General features: G+C 42.5%; 1 protein-coding gene across 9 annotated transcripts; it reads left to right on the top strand.

The window, feature by feature from the left end:
• Window positions 1-611: 611 nt before the first annotated feature.
• On the top strand, window positions 612-9,759 carry LOC110367726. Of its 9 annotated transcripts, none has more exons than XR_004932404.1 (7): window positions 612-2,210; window positions 3,423-3,467; window positions 3,557-3,652; window positions 8,756-8,877; window positions 9,049-9,108; window positions 9,275-9,372; window positions 9,453-9,759. XR_004932404.1 is itself a non-coding variant. In XM_036145933.1 (4 exons), coding segments are annotated over exons 1-4 (1,008 nt in total). In that variant the 5' UTR covers window positions 612-2,654; the 3' UTR covers window positions 9,454-9,759. The 9 variants fall into 9 exon arrangements, 1 of the variants encoding a protein (XP_036001826.1); XR_004932403.1 differs by having other exon boundaries at window positions 612-2,417; XR_004932402.1 differs by having other exon boundaries at window positions 612-2,417; window positions 3,423-3,652.
• The last annotated feature ends 13,344 nt before the right edge of the window (window positions 9,760-23,103 follow it).

Genomic DNA, 23,103 nt, shown 5'->3' with positions numbered 1-23,103 from the left:
TCTTTCTCGGGAATAACATCTTACTGCAGAAATTTTGTTCCAAATTACTCATTGCTGTAGGCTCCCGTGAGTGCCATCATGCATGGTAAAGGTCTTCAGCCTGCTGATAAGCTCACTTGGCCCAAATTAGCTTTACAGCAGGCCTCTACTTTGGGTCTTCCGGACCCCAGAAAACCCTTTGTTCAGGCTGCTGAGGAGAAATACGGATTCATGACCTCTGTCCTCATGCAGGACCATAGTGGGAAGTTGAGACCAGTAGCCTATTGTTCTGGAAAACTCGATCCAGTTGCAGCAGGACTACCTGGCTGTCTTAGAGCAGCTGAGCGGGCTGTTTTAGCATCACGTGACATCGTGGGCTATTCGGAACTAACAAAACGTGCCTCAAAACGTTGCCATAATTTTTCTAAACAAAAGACTTCACACCTTTTGCAGTGGGCTGGCTGAGGTACACTTCAATCTTGCTGGATTTGCCAAACATCACTGTGAAGAGGTGCAGTGTGTTAAATCCAGCTACACTTCTTCCCACTCCTGAGGATGGGGAACCGCATAACTGTGTGCTGGTGCTGGAGGAGGTTTGCACACCCCGACCTGATCTTTCTGATATTCGGTAGAGAATCCAGATTTGCCGTTGTTTGTTGATGGTTCGGCTTACAGGAATCCCACCACTGGTGTGAATCGTGTGGGATTTGCTGTTTGCTCTTCGCATGAGACCCTGTTTTCTGGTTCTCTTCCAAAACACTTTTCAGCGCAAGCGGCTGAACTGGTGGCGCTGACTGAGGCCTGCAAGTTGGCAAAAGGAAAGACAGTAAACATCTTTACGGATTCCCGGTACGGATTTGGTGTGGTTCATGACTTTGGTGCCCTATGGAAACATAGGAAGTTTTTGAAATCAGATGGAAATCCAGTTCTGAACTCTAAGCAGGTTGCACACTTGTTGGAGGCCATCTTGTTGCCCAAGGTCATTTCTGTGTGCCGGTGTGCAGCTCACTCCTCGTCTTGTGATGCTATCTCGCAGGGAAACAGAAGGGCCGATGCAGCTGGGAAATGTGCGGCTGGGAAAGCTCCTCTGTTTACTGCCTTCTCCTCTTCTGAGGGCGAGGGGGATGATACTCCTCCATGTTCTTCTTCACTCATGGACTGGAATGCGATGCAGAGCTTTGCGTCTGCTGGTGAGAGGCGACTGTGGGCTTCTTCTGGAGCAAAGTGCATAAATAACATTTGGTATGGACCGAATGATTCACCATGCTTGCCAAAACACTTTTTCCCACACTTTGCAAAGCTAACTCATGGCTTAGATGATTCCTCATACGCCAGTATGACTGCTGCTTTAACATCTCAGTGGTTCACTAAAGGCTTCAGCTCTTATGCAAAAAGGTTTTGTCAATCATGCATGATCTGCTGTTCATTCAATGCAGGGCGTGCCCCTCAGAGGACTCTAGGTGCGCACCCTCCTCCTGGTAAGCCATTTGACCACATAATGATGGACTTCATTGAACTGACTCCTTCTGAAGGTAAGAAGTTTGTCCTTGTCATCGTGGATATGTTCAGTAAATGGACTGAGGCTTTCGCTTCTAAAAAGGCTGACAGCCATGCTGTCACAAAAGCCCTTTTGACTGAGATTATTCCTCGTTGGGGGATTCCGGCTAGGATTTCAAGTGACAATGGATCCCACTTAGTCAACGAGGCCGTGACTGAGGTGGGTAAGTTCCTGGGCTGTGACTTAAAGACACACTGCGCGTATCATCCTCAGAACTCCGGTGCGGTTAAACGTGACAATGGAACTCTGAAGTTGAAGCTGGCAAAATGCTTCACAGCACACAATAAGCAGTTACAAAATGCTTCACAGCACACAATAAGCAGTTACAAAATGCTTCACAGCACACAATAAGCTTTGCCTCAATTATATGAGGATGAGGAAAAGGGCAAAGGTTAACCTCAGTCCATTTAAAATTCTCTTTGGTAGGCCTCCAAACTTGGACTTTGGACCTGCAAACCATCACTTGCCTTCCACTTCTTTGTGTGATGATGACATGTTATCATATTGTGTTAAGCTCTCAAAGGTGCTTTCTGAAATTTCTCAGACAGTAAAGGGAGGGTTGCCTGTGGCGGCCGACAGAGCCCTCCATTCATTCCATCCAGGAGACTGGGTTCTGATTCGGGACTTCCGCAGGAAGCATTGGAGATCCAAAAGCTGGCTGGGACCATTCCAGGTGCTCCTCACGACTTACACGGCAGTGAAAGTTGAACAGCGGGTTCCTTGGATCCACGCATCACACTGCAGAAGGTGCCGTCACCGGGGACCGACCAATCGCAGGACAAGAAGGATCAAACGCTGGGATCGTCATCATCAACCTGAGCCACCGAGCTGGCTGTGAGGATAGCGGCCCACCACAAGTTTTGTTTCTAACAAAGAAGAGGTCGGTGAAGAACACTGTTCTGACGGAATCACAATAACATTCCGGACAGTGATTTGAGTTGATTGTCTCCAGAGAGAGATAAAACGGAGGTTTTGACATAGCTGATCTGTGGAGCACAGCAGTTTCAAGAATCAGATTTTGTTTGATCATTGTTTTTACTCCCTACATATCAGAGAACTGACTGATTAAAAAAAATGCCTTTTTTTTCTTCCTCATCATTCTGCACAGTGCAACAACATGACCTACTTCAGGACTGCTGAAAAGCTGGCAATATGTTGCCTTATGGTTGCATTTTTCCTTTTATTAATTACATGGTTTTGGGATCAAAATGATTCCGATGTTATTAAGGATGTTTCTACTGTTACTCTGTTAAATTCAGCTGATCCAACTATCACTCAGGCTTTTAAGTCTCCTCATTTGCAAAGAGGGGTAAAACGACATGTTATTGATCATCATGGCGCAACTGACAATCTTTGGTGGCAATTTGCAGCTACTACTGCTCGAAAGGTTACAAACAGTAGTTGTTATGTTTGCACCCACTTGCTGCATGCAACTCAGGGGTCATCTTTACTCCAACCATGGAAAGTTAACATCACCACTGTGTTATCATTTTTTTCCGCCTGTACAGCAGCGCCCTGTAACAGGTCCCATATCCTCGAGGCTTCTAAACCCCTGAAATATTTTCCCTGTGCAATTAATTTTTCTCATCATTCTGTGCGCTTTCCTTATGGCTTCTCAAATGCTACGAATGTTAGTGTTGCAGGTTCTGTTATGACCCATTCAGTGTCATCACATATGCGGTCAGCACCCCTGTGTTTTGTTCTTCCCTGCGCCGGATCCAGCTTTAATTTGGGGAACGCAGTTAACTGTGACAATACTGTGCCAGCTTCTTGTGCACTTACGGATAATAGACCTTCATGTGCAGACGACCCATTGAAACTATGGCTAAGAGTGTTTAATTTGACCAAATGGGGTTTAAGGGGTGGTGCTTTTTCTTCCCTCCAGGTGTATACTCCATCTCCTGATGGTTATCCATGTCCTACTAATATGGTATGGGTTTGTGGTCATCGTTCCTACCTATATCTCCCACGTGATTGGTGTGGTTCCTGTTATTTGGCTTATCTCATTCCTTCTGTTAGGATTGTGGCGTCCATACCAGTGAGTGCCCAGAATCGCAAGAAGAGGGGAACCAGGATATCAATGGGACGCGAGATAGCCTCGGGAATATTTCCCAGGTATGATGCTGTTAGCAATGCTAGAGCCATTAACAGATTAGCTGCAGATTTAGAGAGCTTCACAGCTTTAGTGGATGAGGGATTTCAAAGCTACACCCTGGAATTGAAGGCTTCTGTAACTTCCTTACAGAACCAAATGGCTTTGGACATGCTACTGGCAACACAAGGGGGTGTTTGTAAAGTCATTGAGTGCTGTACTTATATCGCAGACTCGTCATCAAACATAACCTCTGTCCAGCAACACCTGCATGATTTATTTAATGCCATGGCTAAGGCTGATTCTCCCCCAGCTGAATATGACAGATAGGCGTGGCTTACAGGGAGTGGATGGCAGTCGATCTTAGTCCGTATTTTCACTCCAGTTTTAGTGGTCATTGCCCTGCTGGTTGTTTTGTCAGGGTGCTTAATCCCTCTGGTTAAACGGATGTTAATTTCTGCAGTATCAGTTAGCTTCTTTACGGGTCAACCGGATGCAGAAACTGGTCTTTTCCCCGAGAACCATGCCCAAGAAGTTGAAATTTCTGATCTGAGTAATGATGATATTTCTGATCTGAGTGATTATGACGATGATGATGATTATGATAATAATGATTGTGATGTTAATGATACTACCTGTTAACATGAGTTACTTTTTCTTTCTTATTGACTGTTCCGGGAAAAGCTTTTAAAATGCTGTTGACGATGACAATGATTAATTTGATTCAATCCCTTTTATCATGGGCTATTCCACAGTCATAATGTCAGATGGGTTTTTTCCCTCTTTTCCGTTTCATTGTTTTTGTCTATTGTCAACTTTGATTTAGGCATAGATTTAAGTTTTGATGTGTTACCTCGGTTATACTTAACAACTTTTTTGATATTGGAGTTTCAAAATGTTTTACCCAATATGACTCTTATTTGTTCTCACTGTTTGCTAAAAGGGAATGTTTTCTCACAATAAAGATCAATGATTTATGTAACCATTGATTTTTGCCTTAGGAGGGCCTGGGATCTGATTGGCTCTAAAGATCCTTCAATATTAGCGGGTAATGTTAACACTTAGATTCAATACAGGGTTTTCGGGCTCAGATTGGCCGAGAGCAGATCTCCCTGGGGGTGGGGGCTTACCAGGTTTTACTACCCCTGTGGGTAGCGTTTTCTGGGGTTCCCCTGCCTGCACCGAACTTCTCCTACCTTTGCTCCTGGTGTTGTAAGTTTGGACTGGTGGGGGATTATCCATCGGAGTGGTGAGTGGAGAAAGGAGTAGGAGGGTATTCAGGGTGGGGAGAGAGTAGATGGATTTAACTTTAATTAGTATACAGATTTAGCTTACCTAGTCTAATATAACAAAATAATGTGTGCATAGGGACATAAAACAGGCCTTACTTTAATTAGATGAACCCTAAATTGTAGGCAAATGCTAAACCTTGATCTTTTGTGTTAAAACTCTCTGAGGCATTTTTTGTTGATCATTACTACACACACTGCATGAAAAGTGTGATTTTCGTCACTGTAGATTGTCGTGGAAGTTCAGGTTAACGGCTGTTCACGGTCATTTGCAGGCAACACCGAAAACTGCCATGAATTGTCAGAAATTGACGTGGCAGTTGTCCCCCCATAACCCCCCTCCTCCTAATTCTAGGGGAGGCTTTAACATGTAAATGAAAATGCTGTGAGCTCTACAAATGCATATCAGGGTTTCAGGGGGAGTTTACCCCACGTCTCGCGTTCAACTCGCCTTCAACTCCTCTCGATCCACAACTTTCTGCCAGTCCGCAGACTGACGAGAAGAAACTGCTGATTGCTATCAGTGGACTGTCTCATATGAGTCAGTCGGTATTGAAGCAATGCCAAGAGCGTGGAAATGTTCAAGTCAGAAGTTTTGGTTGGGTCATTCATGATAAAGTAAATGAAATGGGGTTTAATAAACTAAAAATAGGTCCCACTGTACCTTTCCCAGATACTCCACCATGGGTTTTTAGGGAGGTGGCCACTGATTTGGGATTATTAGAAGAAAAACAAAATAATGACATGGACAAATACAGGGTGCAGAGTTATTTAATGGAGAGGTATAGTGAGGATTTAACTATATATACAGATGCATCTAAACTAACTGATAAAAGAATGGGTGTTGGTTATATCATTCCAAAATTAAACATTAAAGTTGGAAAAAGAATCAGTGATGATTTAGCAGTTTACACAGCGGAATTGATTGCTGGGTGGAGGTCAATAGGCCAAGGAAGGCAGTAATTGCTTCAGATTCCAGCTCAGCTTTAATCAGTATTAAAACATTTCAGTCAAAATCAAGGCAAGACATTGTGTATGATATACTGCAAGCTGCAAATAATCTAATAAAGTCAGGAATTAATATAACTCTGGTATGGGTACCAGCTCATATAGGAGTAATAGGAAATGAGTTAGCAGATAAAAGTGCTTAGCAAGCAGCTAGACATTCTAATATAGATGTTGAAGTGAACTACAGCGAAGCAGAAATTAAAAGTATGGTCAAAAACATAGTTAAGGGTAAATGGCAAACATTATGGGACGGTGGGCAGACTGGAAGACAGTTCTATAATATTCAGAATAAAGTGGGAAAGAGCAGAAATACAAACAGAAGCAAGGAGGAGGATGATGTATTTTCTAGAATGAGGTATGGACACACACGTCTAAATAAAACTTAATAATTAAGTTAATAATGAAGAAGCATGCTGATGGCAACTGTGAATTCTGTGGTAGTTCAGAGACTATAGAGCATGTTATTGTACACTGTAATAAATATCAGGAAGAAAGACAAAGTCATTCAATTCTTACAATTACAAGGAGAACAGATGAGGCTAAACCTTGAAGAAATTCTGCAAAGACACACAGGGGAAATGAGTGTAAACTATGTAATTGGCTTCCTGAGGAATACAGGACTAATTAAAAGAATTTAGTATGATCTTTTTGTTTGCTTTGTTTTTATTGGTTTGTTTCGTTATGTTTGTTTGTTTGTTTGTTTTATTTGTTTGCAACCTATTAGGAAAGGTTAGACTCCAGTACCACACTCCAGTCCAGTTGGTGGCGGTAATGCACCATTAAAGTTAGTTGCCAACCGCCATAAAAACCGAAAGAAGAAGAAGAAGAAGTGGAGTGTCTCGTACAACATACTGCCGATATGAATGAGCGGTTCACTCAACTGCAGAATTCTGTAAACTCCAGGTTGCTGTCCATAGAGGACAAGTTGGCGGCTCTGCAGTCAAACAACTGTGCTGGAGAACTACAAGAAGAGAAGACGGGTGCACAATCCTAAGCTTGCGGTAAGAATATGTTCGGTGAATGCTAGCTAAGCTAAAAGTAGCCTAGCCTAAAACCAACGCTAAGAATAGCCTAGTAGCCTTGCAAAAGAACAAGCTTTATTAAAGTGTATTTACACTGACCTCCTATTTGCTCGGAGCAATATCTGCAAGTCCAGATTTACAGGATGTTGATAAAGACGAAATTGTGTGTAAGTGACTCGTTTTTACTGTTTCTCCTTCCTTGTTTAATGTTACTGTGACTTGCGTTTGATTTTTATTCATACCACTCTCATTTAATTGTTTTCCAGCCGCCTGTAAGACGGTACGCAGCCAGAAAACTCATTGCGGGCGGACGCTGCGGTTCAGCTCGGAGTCGAGCGAGAAGAAAGACTTTATTTGGTGACTATTTTTCAGGTGCATTGATAGATGTGTTGTGTCCATACGCAGTGCATCCCATCGCACAGTACTGATTCATTTGTTTTTTTACAACTGCTGGAATCGAGACAGAGCGTGCTAGTGGATGACGAGGTGGAACTCTGGAAGTCCGCCACCGTAGACCTCATGTCTGACGAAGAAGATGGCGGTATTGGCGGGGTCTCTGGATGGATTGTACGGCCGCCGTCATTTCGTAGGCCGGATCTCTCTGTACTCTGTGTGAAGCTGCAGTCCCAGTAAGAGGCGACGCCGAAGTACAGAGCCACGCACAGCAGGCGTCTGCACAACGGACCTGCCTCGGAAAGAACGCCGCCAGTTACCTACAACACCGAGGAGGCAGACGGACAGTTCACGGAGTTGTAGTTTTTGGATTCTGCCCATGTGTGGGCAGATCCTCGCGTTATATATAGTTGTGTTTGTTTTAATAAAGATCTTTCTTTGCACAAACATCTTCCTGGCAAATATTCATTTCCTCTATAAATTCATTCATGTCCTTGATGGTAGCCTAATAATAGTGTAGTAGCCTACATAGGATAACATGAATATACAGCATAATATGAATAAATAAATAAATAAATAAATAAAATATTATATATATATATATATATATATATATATATATAATTTATTGGGGATCTGCCAACCAATCAGGAGTGATTTTAGTAAGAACATTCAAGCCTGGCCTGGCCACGTGTGGTTTTGCTGCCAATCACGAGTGATTTTACTTGTTTGATGTGGTTTCATCCAATACTGAGTAATGTTATTCCATCCAGGCCTGGCCAGCCGCGCAGTTTCGCTGCATTCATATGCTAATTAGGGCCATTAGTACAGCTGAAAGCTCTCCACATACGTCATTGTCCGGTTCCGACAATTTGTGGCACTGACAAACGGCGACAAGCGCGGGTCGCAAATTGTAGTCAACTGTCGAAAATGAGGGAGATCTGCGGTCGTTTACGGGGACGAAAATCTCACCTTTCATGCAGTGACATGATTTGTAACTGCCATTAGTCCTTGGTGTACTCACATGTTCACATTACGGGTCATCTTGTTTTCCTCTTTGTGGGTGATCACATACAGACTATACATAATCTATGCAATCAAGGGGTGGAATGTTGTATTAATCTTTGCCATACAGTCAAAGTGACCAGTTGCCTCTCGGACGCAGGGCCAGGAGACAAGATGTCTGTGTATGTAATCCACTGTTACTGAGTGTAAGGCCGAATGCTGCTTAAATACTGTACGGCTGATGATTGTCTAGGATACACTGTCTTTGTTTTGTCTCCTGCCAAGGCCACTGTGCAGTATTAGGGAGAGCAGAAAGCGAGGTCGGACAGAGACAGGGGCAGACGCTAGGCTGCAGCCACGGAGTGCGAATACTCCGTCCATGTAATCTCTGCTCTGTTTCTCAATAAAGTGCTGGAACTTCATCACTCCACCGTCTCCTTCTTCAGTAACACAGGGATGTCAGTTATCTGTCCAGAATTCCCATAACACTGCCCCAGGTCACCGAGGGGACCAACACAACAAGCACCTTACGTAAATATTAATTATGTTTTTTTCCGATCATATTTTTAACAGTGTTTTGTTAACTTATTGTATAAATAAATGTTTTGTTAAAAATCTAAATAAATCTTTACGCTGGTTGGCAACCAACTTAAAAGGGCATTGCAGTCACTTTTTGTTTCTTCCTCATGTGGCGATATGAAGCACTGACGACTGACGACATAACGTCAACTGTTTGAAAGATTCAAGGACAACTTGCACCTCGTAAACTTACATTTATCTATTTTAAAGTAAACAGTAATTTATATAAATTTAAATTCTTGTTTATTTTAGCTTGAAATAATTTGCAGAGTTTTTCTACACATTTTAGGCTTGTCATACTCTGTGATCTAGGTGCGGGTCTGGTTATCCTTCTCTCCCTACTCTGCAGGGTTGGACGGGAAGGTGTGTCTCATCAGAGCTGATCACCACTCTTCTTAATGAGTTGGAACCAGGAGGAGGGCGTCAGTTCGTTTACGCTTCTGCGTGGTACAGACCAACTCCTAGTGTTACTCCTCGATTCTCATGAAACCTGAGACTAACCGTGTTCCTGTCTTTGTTCCTCCTAGAACCTCATACCCACCAGTGAAAGACCTGGTAACCTCGCCTCGGACCCATGCCTGAAGAAACGCTTAGAAACAATCTTATACCGAAGAAGAACCACGGAAAATCCTGTTAGCCCTCCGACCTGCGCTCACCTGCCTGTCCACCCTCCAACAACCAACACTGAAAAGGAAACTGGATTTGCACCAACAGCCCGGACTATTGCACAGCACCTCTTCCCCGAACCAAGCCCAAGTCACAACCTCCAGATCCCCGACCAGCAGACACTCTTTTCAATAAAGCTTTTATATTTTATCACTGTCTCCAGTTTTTGCGCTCATTCAATTCAATTCAATTCAATTTTATTTATATAGCGCCAATTCATGAAACATGTCATCTCAAGGCACTTTACAAAAGTCAAATTCAATCAGATTATACAGATTGGTAAAAAATTTCCTATATAAAAGGGAACCAGTTGATTGCTTCAAAGTCCCGACAAGCAGCATTCACTCCTGGAGAAGCGTAGAGCTACAGGGAGAGTCGTCTGCATTGTCCATGACTTTGCAGCAATCCCTCATACTGAGCAAGCATGGAGCGACAGCAGAAAGAAAAACTCCCCATTAACGGGAAGGAAAACCTCCAGCAGAACCGGGCTCAATATGAACGGTCATCTGCCTCGACCGACTGGGGGTTACAGAAGACAGAGCAGAGACACAAAAAGACAGACAAAAAAGCACAGAAGCACATATTGATCCAGTAATCTGTTCTACATTAGATGGTAATAGCGGGTGATCAGTCTTCCTTGGATGATCTGTCACAGTTAATAGAATGTCAGACCAGGTGTACCTACTATGAAGAAAAAGAGAGAGCAAAAAAGTTAAAAGCTGAAATGACAACAGTCATTTCAATGTAATACAATGCAAAACTGGAGAACAGTAGACTGAAGAACAGTAGAAATCAGTAGAGTGAGAAAATTAAATCCTGATGTCCTCCAGTAGCCTATGCCTATCACAGCACAACTATAGAGGTAGCTCAAGGTAACATGAGCCACTCTAACTATAAGTTTTGTCAAAAAGGAAAGTTTTAACATTAGTCTTAAAAGTAGACAGGGTGTCTGCCTTATGGACCAAAATTGGGAGTTGGTTCCACAGGAGAGGAGCCTGATATCTAAAGGATCTGCCTCCCATTCTACTTTTAGAGACTCTTGGAACCACCAGCAGACCTGCAGCCTAAGAGCGAAGTGCTCTGTTAGGAACATACGGGGTAATCAGAGCTCTGATATATGATGGAGCTTGATTATTAAGGTTAAACTAGCGAGTTTGGTAGCATTTCTTATGAAAAATGTCCACCAGTGGTCGGAGCTGTATGCCTAGCTGCTGCCCTAGAGCGCAGCCAGCAGTGAACGGCTGCGCTGAATTTGAATGGAATGCTTACATTGAATATATTTTCAATATGTTTGTGGGACTCTTCCCAATATGGTTTTATTACCTGACAGTCCCAAAACACATGGAAGTGGTTGGCTCCTTTAGACCAGCAGTCTCCAGCAGGCATCGCCGTTGTTGTGATATGGTCTCTGAATAGGTGTAACAAAAAAATCGTACGATGTTTTTCTAGCAGAACTCCCGCCATGTGTTTGATCTGGTCGAGACCCACTGCAATTGACATATTTCCTCCCAGCTTTCTTGTGAGATTATGATCTTTTTTTTTCCCATTTCCTCTTTATGTATTCTGTATTCCCATGTTTAGATAGCTGTATGGCATTATATAATTTAGATATAATTCTGCTATCTGATCTGGGTTTAATTAGTGACAGAAATACCCCCATGAAACTTGACTCACTTTTTCTTAACACCTCTTTAAAATTCCTATTAAAATAATGTCTCACCTGCAGGTACCTAAAGAAATCATCTTTCCCCAATCCATGATTCTTCTTTAAGGTTTCAAAACCTTGAAATATCCCTTTGTGGACGAATGAATGATAGGAAGTTAATCCTTTTGAGATCCATAATTTGAATCTGTTATCAATTTTATTTGGTGCAAAATCTGAATCATAGGCACACCACCTCATAATTTTAGACATATCTCCTACTCCGCAGGTTTTAGCCAATTCCTGCCAAGACTTGAAAAAGCTACCTGTTATGGAGTTCTCTGGGATCTGCTGTTCTTCCTGTAATTTATAATCACTAAGTAGGGCTGTTATGGGGATTCCTTTTATTGTTGTGCCTTCTATTTCCTTCCAGGCTGCGGTGTATGGTGATGAACAGAGGCAGACTAAAGGTCTCAGCTGGGCTGCACGATAGTATTCCTGTAAACAGGGAAGGCCCATTCCACCCTTTTCTTTTTTTAGTTGCAAAGTTCTAAACTTAATTCTGGTCTTTTTACCCTGCCACAAATACCTCGCTATCAATCTATCCCATTCTAAGAACTGTTTAGGTGGGATTTTGACTGGTAGACGTTGAAATAAGTAAAGCAACTGTGGAAGAATGTTCATTCTGATGGATTCTATCTGGGAGCTTAAACTTAAAAAAGGAATAACATTCCATCTATGTAAATCAGATTTAATTTTCAAATTTAGTGGGCCATAATTTATATCAAACAGTTTTGAGAGGTCCATCAGTAGTGAAACACCTAAATATTTGATAGACACAGCCTCCCAATTCCAGTTGTACATATTTTAATTGAAGACGGTGGGTCGTAGTTAAATGTTAGTACTTGAGTTTTATCTATATTAATTTTGTAACCAGAGATGAAACTAAACTCCTCAAGCAACTTCATCAGTTTTAGGATTGTCTGTGTGGACTGTGTTATATTTATCAATAAATCGTCAGCAAACAAGAACAGCTTTTACTCCCCAGATGTCATTGTAACCCCCTTTATATCCGGTCTCTGCCTGATCAGAAACCGGATGGGCTCAATAAACAAGGCAAAGAGAAGCGGCGACGCACAACACCCCTGTCTCGTTCCCCTTTCCGAAGTAAATGAATTTGTCAAATTTCCATTAATTTTAATTCTAGCCGTTGGTTTAGTATATAACGATTTAAATGTGTCAATTATTGTTGTATGGAATCCAAATTTTGAGAGCACTTTATATAAAAAAGACCACCCCACCGAGTCAAATGCTTTCTCTGCATCTAACCTTAATATCAACGTCTCTAGTTTTTGCTGTGTGACTTCACTCATAATGTGTAATGTTTTTCAAATGTTGTCTTGGGTCTGTCTTTGTTAGACAAAGCCAGTCTGGTCTTTATGTATTAAAGCTGGTAATATAACTTCTATTCTTTTTGATAATATGGAGGTGAAAAGTTTATAATCATTGTTCAGAAGACTTACAGGACGATAACTCCCGCATTCCATTTTGTCTTTCCCTTCCTTCGGTATGATTGAAATCACTGCCTTTCGCCATGAGGGGGGGATGTTTTTATTTTCTAAAACCAAGTTAAACATTTTCTCTAATGTAGGCATCAATTGGTCTTGCATAATTTTGTACCATTCTGTAGTGAATCCATCTGTCCCCGGAGACTTTCCCTTTTTGGTTCTCTTCATTGCAGATTGAATTTCCTCCTTTGTAACATTGGATATTTATTTCTTATTTTGTTCATCAGTGATCGTTGGACGATTGATCTTTTCCAGAAATGTTTGATGTATGATGTTTCATAGTATTTTTGAAAGTAGTTTTTGATCTCATCCGGAATAGTTTCTATTTATTTTGTTACATTATTTCTTATTTTGTGTATAGTTCTGTTGGCTTGTTGTTTTCTTAACCTATATGTGAGAAGTTTCAGGGATTTTCCACTTGCCTCCTAATATTGCTGTTTTATAAAGGTAAGTTTTTTTGGATTTCCTGAGTATTTATTTCTTCCATTTCTTTTTTTAGTTTTATAATGTTATGTTTGGTTTTGTCATCTTTGGGAGACTTTGCATGTTCTCTCTGTAATCTTTTCACTTCCTCTTCTAATTTCTGAAGTTTTGTTTTCTCTGATTCTCTTCTCATATGAGGTTATGGATATAATTTTACCTCTAATCACTGCTTTTAAGGCATCCCAGGTTATAAGAGGAGTCACTTACTCATTATCATTATTTTCTAAATATAAGTTAATTTCACGTTTTAGTTTATCTTTAATTTCCGGTTTGTTCAAAATGTTTGAGTTCAGTCTCCACAATGTGAACCGTCTCTTATTATTCAGATGGATTGAGATATAGATGGGCCCATGATCTCAGAGAGTATTAGGTACTATTTCACAGCTGTCAACCCTAAAAAGATCTCCCTTGAACATAAAGAAGTAATCTATGTGAGAGTAGACGTTGTGAGCATGCAGCTATTTGGGTTTCTTTCTCTCCAAACATCCATAAGCCCCACCTCACTCATCCAGGTATTAATCTTTTGCTAATGTTTTTTGCGCCGGGTTTCCCGTTTGATGAATACATTTTTGGATTTAGTCGGACATTAAAATCTCCGCCACATATCAAAATCCCCTGGCTTTTTGTTGTCATTATATCAACTATTTGTTCATAAAAAGACCAATCACTTCCAGGAGGAATATACACGTTAAGGAGAGTTATCACGGTTCCTTTTTATTTTTCCTGTAATCATTACAAATCTTCCTTCATTGTTGTTATATTCTGAAATGTACTCATAATTTACCGTTTAGGATATGAGGGTCGCCACCCCTCTCCGCCTCCCTGATCCATGTGAAGATAAGTAAACATGTTTAAATCCTCGTTTATTTAGTTTAACGTGTTCTGAGTCATTGAGTTGCATCTCTTGCAAAAAAGCAACTTGTATTTTATCTTTCTTTAAAGATGCTTATCTGAATGCTCGCAGCTTCTCCTTGTAGCCGGGACCCGGCCGGCTTTGAGTGCGCCTTTCGTCGCTCGTCGGTCCACTCTCGTCCAGGGCAGTTGCTGCACCTTCTCCATGAGCTTCTCCGGAGGTTTGATGGTTGACACGGCGAGGCCTCGTCTCTGCAGATCCTCTGATGCCTCCTCTACCGTATCGTAGGTTTTGGTTCCTTCTTCGTATCTAACGCGCAGCTTCGCGGGGAAGAGGGTCTGGAAGTGAATGTTATTTTCCTTCAATACTTTGCAGATATCTGTATATTCTCTTCGTCTTTTAAGTATGAGAGGTGGATAGTCGTGGTCCAGGTTTATGGGATTTTCTTGCCATACAAACCCCTTCATCTGCCAGGCTTTGCGGAGTATCATCTCTTTGGTTCTGAAGCTTAAGAACTTGATTATGATGGAGCGCGGTGGCGCGTCGCCTGGTGGCTGCGGTCCCACTGACAGATGAGCTTGTTCAATGTGAAGTTGAGGAGTGTCTTCATTTATTTTAAGACCTTGACGGAGTAGGGTTTCGACAAATGAGATCATGGTCGAATCCTTCTTGAATCCCTCCGGTACCCCATACATCCTTATGTTCTCACGTCTGGATCGACTCTCCAGTTCCGTCACTTTGTTTTCCAGTTTAGCGTGTAGCATAGCCATGATGACCTCCTCCGTGTTTAGGATCCTTTCTTCTGCCTTCTCCATACGTCCCTCCACCTCCTCCATCCTTGTGTTCATGTTGGTAATTTCCTCTTTTATCGTCTGGAATTGTTCTTTATTTTATTGCCGAAACCCTTTTAGTTCTCGCAGGATCAGCTCAGTGTCGGTCATTTTTAGACGCTGCGCCTCGTGGCTTGTTAGCTTCAACTCGTTAGCTGTTAGTTGTTGCTGCATCTCTTCTCCCTTACCCTCCTGATTTCAGTTGGCATTTATGTCTCAAAATAGTGGTATGGTCTTGCCCCATTTCTAAGTTATTATATTGGTATATTAGGTTCTATGGGGGGAAATTCTTTAATTACTCTGGTTCGACCAGGAGCTCTCTCGCTATGTGGCCATTGTGATGATGGTCAGATCCGGAAGTCCTGATAATTTTTTAATAACATTTGATTTTGATCTAACTGAGTTCTCCGCCCCTAAAAGAGGGTTCCATTATAGTAGATCTTTATCGGACAATGCTGCATCAAACTTTAAAGAGTCTGTCCCCCTCTTAATATTGTCAGTATTGCAGAAATACCCTGCAGATAGCAGCAATGTTGTTTCTTCCCATTCACAAATGGATGTTAATGGTGTGACTTTGTCATTGTGTTCTGCATTAGACAATGTAGCTCCCTTGAAAAAGAAGGTGATTATTCACAGGAAGCTGGCTTCCTGGTTTAATTCAGAGCTGCGTTCCTTGAAGCACAATGTTAGGAAATTGGAGAGAAAATGGCGCTCTACACACTAAGAGCAATTCTACCTAATCTAGAGGGACAGTCTATTGTTGTATAACAAGACCCTTCGCAGAGTTAGAGCAGCATATTTTTCATCATTAATTGAGGAGAACAAAAATAATCCTAGATTTCTCTTCAGCGCAGTTGCCAAACTTACAGAGTCATAGCTCCTTTGATCCATCCATTCCCTTAGCTCTTAGCAGTAATGATTTTATGGGATTCTTCATAAATAAAATTGATTCCATTAAATATAAAATAATTGGCATCCTTCCAAACATGATTACCTCGTCCTTAGTAAGTGAGGCAGCGTTGGAGGAATCTTTAGAACCTGCGCAGTGTCTGAACTGTTTAGAGGCAGTAGAGCTTTCTGGGCTAAAATTCTAGCTTCATCTAAACCTTCTACCTGTATGTTATAATGTTCACAAATCAACTTTGTGAACATTTACAAAGTAATGACCTACTTGAGGAGTTTCAGTCAGGCTTCAGAGCTCATCATAGCACTGAAACAGCTCTGGTGAAGGTCACCAATGATATTCTCATGGCCTCAGATAATGGATTTGTGTCTATACTTGTCCTGTTAGATCTCAGTGCTGCATTTGACACAGTTGATCCCAATATTCTCCTACAAAGACTTGAGCATACTGTTTTTGGACTTGTGACCACCACTACGCTTGATTGTTTACGTGGCTTCGGAGTCTTCCGGGAACGAGTCCCAGAGGCCTACGGCGCCGCGGACTCGCCTAGCAGCTCACGCCGGAGGAGGGCCAAGTGAAAGCGATGTAGCCGGCCGAAGAAACGCGGCTGTTGCGGGGGTTTAGCAGCCCGGCTAAAGGCTAACCCCTTCAGATCGCCGCTCCCATCCATCCTGCTCTCCAACGTCCGCTCACTGGACGACAAAATTGACCATCTACAACTGGAAATCTCTGCAAAGAGGGAGTTTAGAGAATGCTACGCTCTGATCCTGACGGAGATAAAGAACTCAGCGGTAAGGCGGATTCTGCGTTTACATCAATAACACCTGGGGTCCGTTCTTCGTACGTTGCTTAAAACATCCAAGATCAAATGACACATCCAAGATGATTTCATCCGGCTAATCATGATCCGGCTAAGTGGGTTCTTCGAACACACCTGTTGTTTACGATTAGTACGGCTGGATTGAGTTATCTGAGACAACTGCGCGTTCATGCGTTTGTTTAAAAGGGGAAATGTATCGATAGTAGAAACATTGATCAGCAGCGCTGCTATTGGCTGTTCAGCAAAGAACGCCCACAGTTTTTCTCCCAAGCAGAACAAGAGCTTGGAAGGTTATGCTGAATTTGAGTCATTAATTAAAACACCTCAAAATCTGTTAAAGCCAGGAGAGAGAGCTGGCAAAAAGCAGCAGACAAATTAATGCGTAAATACTGTCCATGGTAGATGTTTCTATCACATTCTACAGCATGAATTTTTGCATTTTAATAATTTGATATTATTTGTTCTTTTATATCAGAGCCTCCACGGGACCCACTAGAACATGGGGACAAGTAAAAGTGAAATACAAGAATATTCTACAAATGGTAGCCTTAAATTATTATACTTTATTTTAAAAGACACTTGTTATGTCAAGAGATCCAAATTTCAGTGTCATTCCTTAGAGACGGGAAGTAAAGGACGCGTGCAAACTGGGAATTTTAACAAAAAAAAAAATCTTTATCCATAAAAAATGAAAATCTTCCTTTTCCAAGTCATCCACAGTTTACATATAAAACTGTATTGCTCCGTGTCTAGATATTCCATCCATAGTTTTTTCTAATACAATATACGGCTCGACAGGAAGCAAACCTTTCAAAGTAAACTAAACTTCACAATAAAATGGCTCCCGAACAACTCTTCTTACTGAATATGATAAAAATAAAAAGCAAACTATCATACAAATAACTTAATATTTTAGATTTATGGCTCTAACATCACGTTTTCCTCTTTAAAAGCCACTGGTAAATGATGTGTTTGTCTGTTTATAACAGCCACCAGAAGAAAATTCTCTCTGTACTGTCGGCGCTGCTCTAAAGGATCCTGTCTATTGCGCAATACGCGATTAATTCGAAAAAAACTGCAAATTATTCTTGCACCTTCCGCAACAGGTTGCTGTCCGTAAAAAATGGACATGGCTACGACAGGAACTTCCCTATCTCTTACGCTTATACAGCCGTGATCTAATCTTGTTTACATGAAATAAGCCTGCTCGCGAGCAGGTTTAAGCTGGCGCACATGTTGCTATGACAACAAGTGCGGGATATGTCCTTTCGAAGAACCAAACGATCCAAGATCATTGCCAAATCGTCAACAATGAAATCCTGCTAACTGAGTTAGCGACGTACGAAGAACGGACCCCAGGTGTAAAAATGCAAGAATAGTCACAAGTTTTTGCTCCCCGGACATTGAGATCCTGATTGTTAGCTGCAGACCATTTACTTGCCTAGAGAGTTTACTGTTATCATCACAGCGGTTTACGTGCCTCCCAGCGCTAATACAAAAGAGACTGAGTGTTCTCTATCGGACTATCTCTGAGCTGCAATCTGCACACACAGAGGGTGTTTTCATCATTACTTTTTAACCTGGCAAATATGAAAACTGTTCTCCCTCAGTTCTACCAACACATGGATTTTGCAACTCAGAGAGAGAACACTCTAGACTTAGTTTACACAAATATTAAAGCCGCATTCAGGGCAGCCCCCCGCCCCCACTTCGGCTTTTCAGACCATGCTTCTTCCTGCATACAGGCCCCTGCTGATCAGAGCTAAACCTACAGTGAGGCAGGTGAGGGTGTGGACTGAGGGAGCAATGGAGGCGCGCTTTAGGACTGTTTTGAGTGCTCTGACTGGGACATATTCAAAGCTGCAGCAACATATAACAACAAGATCAACGTTGATGAGTACGCCATGACTCTGTCAGCCTACATCAACAAATGCATTGAGAACGTCAGCACCGCTAAGACCATCATCACCCGAGCCAACCAACGACCCTGGATTACTGAGGAGGTCTGTCAAGCGCTAAAAGCACAGAACTCAGCCTTCAAGTTTGGTGACAAGGAGGCACTGAGGACAACTTGAACCGTGCCATCAGGTTAGCGAAGCGGAACCACACTAAGAAAATCCAGGAGCTTTTCCATGATGTCAGCATCACCAGGAGCACGTGGAAAGGCATACGGGCGATCACTGAATACAACACGACTTCACCCCTGGGGGGTGAAGTTGATGCTGACTTCCTCAATTGACTAAATAACGTCTTTGGGAGGTTTGAGGCACTACACAGCACTCCAGCAGTGCTGGTCCCCATCAGGAAGAGGAGCTGCTCCGCCTTGACACCGCCGACGTGTGGAAGACTTTGAGGAGAGTCAACCCGCGGAAAAGCTTTGAAAGGCTGGTGAAACAACACACTGTCTCCAGTCTCACCCCAAAACTCAACCCGTTCCAGTTTGCCTACCGGCGGAACCGCTCCACTGAGGACGCCATCTCCTCCGCTCTTCACCTGAGCCTGACACACCTGGAGGAGAAGAACACACACGTACGGATGCTGTTCCTGGACTTCAGTTCAGCATTCAACACCATCATCCCACAGCATCTGGTGGGAAAACTGGAACATCTGGGCTTTAGCACACCCCTTCGCAACTGGCTGCTAGACTTCCTCACCAACAGACATGTCATCACCCTCAGCACGGGCTCCTCTGAGGGCTGTGTCCTGAGGCCCCTGCTGTTCACCCTGATGACTCATGACTGCGTCCCCAGGTTCACCACCAATCACATCATAAAGTTTGCAGACGACACAACGGTGGTGGGCCTGATCAGAGACGACAATGACCAGGACTACAGAGAGGAGGTTGAGCAGCTGGTGGGCTGTGCAGAGGCAACAGCCTGATCCTGAACTTGGAGAAGACGAAGGAGATCATCGTCGACTTCAGGAAGAACCGGCCGCACCACGCTCCACTGCTCATCAACAGCTCAGCTGTGGAGGTGGTCAGCAGCATCAAGTTCCTGGGGGTGCACATCATGGACAACCTCACCTGGTCTGTGAACACCACGTCACTGGTGAAGAGGGCACAGAAGCGCTTGTACTTCCTGCGGAGGATGAGGAGAGCCCACCTGCCCCCACCCATCCTCACGACTTTCTACAGAAGCACCATAGAGAGCATTCTGACCAGCTGTCTCTCTGTGTGGTGTGGAGGCTGCAGTGCTTTCCGACTGGAAGAACATGAGGAGAGTGGTGAGGACAGCAGAAGGGATCATCGGGGCTCCTCTTCCCTCCATTAAGGACATTTCATCTCAGCGCTGCATGTCCCGAGCCTGTAACATCATCAGAGACCCCTCACACCCCTACCATGGACAGTTCTCCCTGCTGCCCTCTCGGAAGAGGTTTCGCAGCATCCGCTGCAGGTCCACCAGGTTCTGCAAAAGCTTTTCCTGTTGCCATCAGACTGTTGAACTGCTGAACTATAAACTGGACTCTGCACCACATTTGCATATTTGCACATTTGCAACACTGCATCTCTAGCATTACAAATGCTGCCGAACTCTTAGTTTCTAAATGCATTATTGCACAAATGCCCTTTGCACAAACAATTCTGCACATACAAATTGTTAGGGTTATAAAAGATAACCCCTTTTATCCTAGAATGAAAACCACACAACACAAGTTTTAGACTGTTCTATAGAAAAGGACAGAAGATACCCAAACGGAGAACTTCTCTCCCTGAAAGTTTAGGATTGTCTGCGGCGGGTCATTTCTGTCCTTCTGCCTTTATTATCACACATAAAAGAGGGGGTCAGGAGGATTGGGTCAGGAGGTTTCAGGAATTTACAACATGTGGGTTGAAAAGGGTCAGGAGGTTAAAAGCAAATAAGGAAACAATTGGAATTGCAGATGGTAATTGCTCACCAGCTTCATGCACAGCTGGATAAGGGAGACATTCCTTATCTTGAGAGAACCATTTGTTATTCCTGCCTAAGGTTAAATACAACAAAACCTTCTTGAAAGCAAACTCTTAAAAACAAACAAATACCTGTAACTTGATAGAAATAAAATGATTACATTCACATTTCTAACATTTCCCCCCTTTTAATCATTTTATTGAAAGCTTAACTAAACCTACTTCAAGTATTCTTTTCTAGCATTCTGCATTTTCAATGAGACTAATTTTGCTAAGCATTTAACAAGGGAAAAGTTAAACTACAGGTTGTATTTCTTCAAGAGGGATTTGTGAAAGCATTTGATATTGAAATACTACATTTCCCATAGTTTTAGCAATCATAGACTTTAGGCATGGGATTACACAAGCAGTAAAAACACAAAAAATAATAAGAACAATAATAATAGGTGTCATTATTTTCAGCTAGAGATGCCACCACGATCCTGAAAAAACCAGGAGAGAAAGTTCATACTTAGAGGAACAGCATCCAGGGACATTGCTTGTTGCAGATTCTTCAAAGCAGACATAGTTTCAGTAATATGAGTTTCATTTGCGTCAGAAATGTACGTACAGCAGGAAATTCCAATGATTACACATACGCCACCTTGGCTAGCAGTTTACATGTCCAAAACCATTCTGTTTTATAGTACCATTAAACGCATTTCACTTAATTGTTTGTTTTGTCCTTTATTAATGTCCATCGTCATGTTTACCAGGGTCTTCATTCTGTAGTCCAGTGTCTCAATCATCAGCATAGATTTACCAACTCCAAACCACGGGAAAAGTGAAGGTCCTATTTTATTCGCTGTGCTCCAGTGTTTATGTTCAGAGGGAACGTTGGAACCCCACATGGGATCATGGGGCTGGAAAACTGAGCTGGAGCTGAGTTCTCTTCTCCTCCTATTAGAAGGATGATTTTCCTTCACAGCTTGAGCTGAGATGATGACGGTGTGGTCAGAAACAAATACAGGTGCACATGTACCTGACCAGCTGAGGGGCAGTGATGGGTAAATGTTGTTTCCACCACACAGGAGCCAGCCACCCTCTGTAGGAAAGTTAACTTGTGGTTTCCAAATAGAATAGCTCGTGTACGTTCCATTAGGGACGATGCCGCAGACAAAGTCAGAGTAAAGGTCAGTGATGGTACTCTGGCATCCTGCTGCATGTCCTACCTTCACCGTATTGTTCCCTCTAGTTGAGTGAATACACACTGGATGTTTCATTCCTTTAGACATAACAGCCTTCATCTTGGTGGGATAGCCTGTAACTTTGCTGTAAGACAACAGTAACGACTTTACTTCTTTGCACACTCGTTCCATCATAATCTCCCCAGTCGTGGCATTCATCAATTGAGCAGGCCTAAACTGGAATGCATATGATGCAAAATGATGCCTGTGAGGTGTTCATGGGAGTTATGTACAAGGTAGGCTGCTTGATAGATTTAGGCATGACAGAACACACGTAGCAATCAGTCTTGTTATGCTGCTGGACTACAGTTCTTGCATACGTTCCCATAGGTTGTCAACATGGTGGTTTGGGATATCACCCAGCCAAATCTTCATGGCAGCGGAGTGAATGAACCTCTTTCTTCTCTCACTCAGCAGATCTGGACTGAAACAAATAATGCACGCAACAGCCACAACGCAAAAGAAGTTCCATCTCCGTGGGAACCCCATTTTTGCTAGGTTAGCAGAGATGTTAATTTTACCCAGGACTCTAAAGAACAGGGATCAGTTGGTTTCTTCAACTATGTTGAGACGAGTGGTCCTAAAAAACCAAAACCCTTTGTAGAGCGGACTTCCCCACTGTTCCAACCATAGGCGTTTAACACTCTCTGTAACTTACAGTGGCTGAGGTGAATCAGGAAGGTCTTTCAGCGATCTTCACAGCTGTTGGCGTGGTCAGGAGCTCTTGGGATGGTCCTTCCCACCTGTGGCTCGCCCAGTTAACACCCAGTCTCCTCGTCTCACTGCTTGTGGATCCTGTGGAGACAAAGGTTCTCCTGGCAGTAAATTTGCATTGGACACTTCTTTAGACTGCAACATTTCTCTCATATAGTCTGCTATAGAGTTTTTTCCTACCTCCTTAGGTGGTGTCTGTATATGAACAGCGTTAATTATATGGTCTGCCATATTATTTCAAACGGAGTCAAACTGCTCGTTGGAGTTATTCTCATGTACAGACTCATTTCTGCACCCACTGTGTTTTATCTTTGCTAACTTTGTTTCCCATTTTAGCCAAAATGATGTAGCAGCTGTTTTGAAGCAATTAGAAGGTATCTATGTACATTATTACTTTACTTCCATGCTTTGGATTAAAGCTCTTTAAGCATGTTAAAATGGCCTGGATGAAAATTGTAGAACGGTCTACAAATCCTGTGGCAGGCGTGTTAACGTATATTTTTTCTCTTACTTGAAAGTAAAAACTGAGAATCTGGACTGGTCTAATTATTCCTGCATCCAATGAAATGTTTATAACTGTCAT

The sequence above is a fragment of the Fundulus heteroclitus genome, chromosome 13 (assembly GCF_011125445.2).
Source record: "Fundulus heteroclitus isolate FHET01 chromosome 13, MU-UCD_Fhet_4.1, whole genome shotgun sequence".
Lineage (NCBI taxonomy): Eukaryota > Metazoa > Chordata > Actinopteri > Cyprinodontiformes > Fundulidae > Fundulus > Fundulus heteroclitus.
Note: the sequence above shows the minus strand (reverse complement) of the source record. Positions and strands in the feature narration are given on the sequence as shown.

What these genes read in the sequence shown, in the direction of transcription:
- LOC110367726 (XM_036145933.1), top strand. Translation starts at nt 2,655, where the DNA reads ATGACCTACTTCAGGACTGCTGAAAAGCTGGCAATATGTTGCCTTATG. An exon ending in ATCCATGTCCTACTAATATG is followed by an intron (nt 3,468 to 3,556) that starts GTATGGGTTTGT and finishes TCCTTCTGTTAG; the next exon opens with GATTGTGGCGTCCATACCAG. An exon ending in GCCTCGGGAATATTTCCCAG is followed by an intron (nt 3,653 to 9,274) that starts GTATGATGCTGT and finishes CCTACTCTGCAG; the next exon opens with GGTTGGACGGGAAGGTGTGT.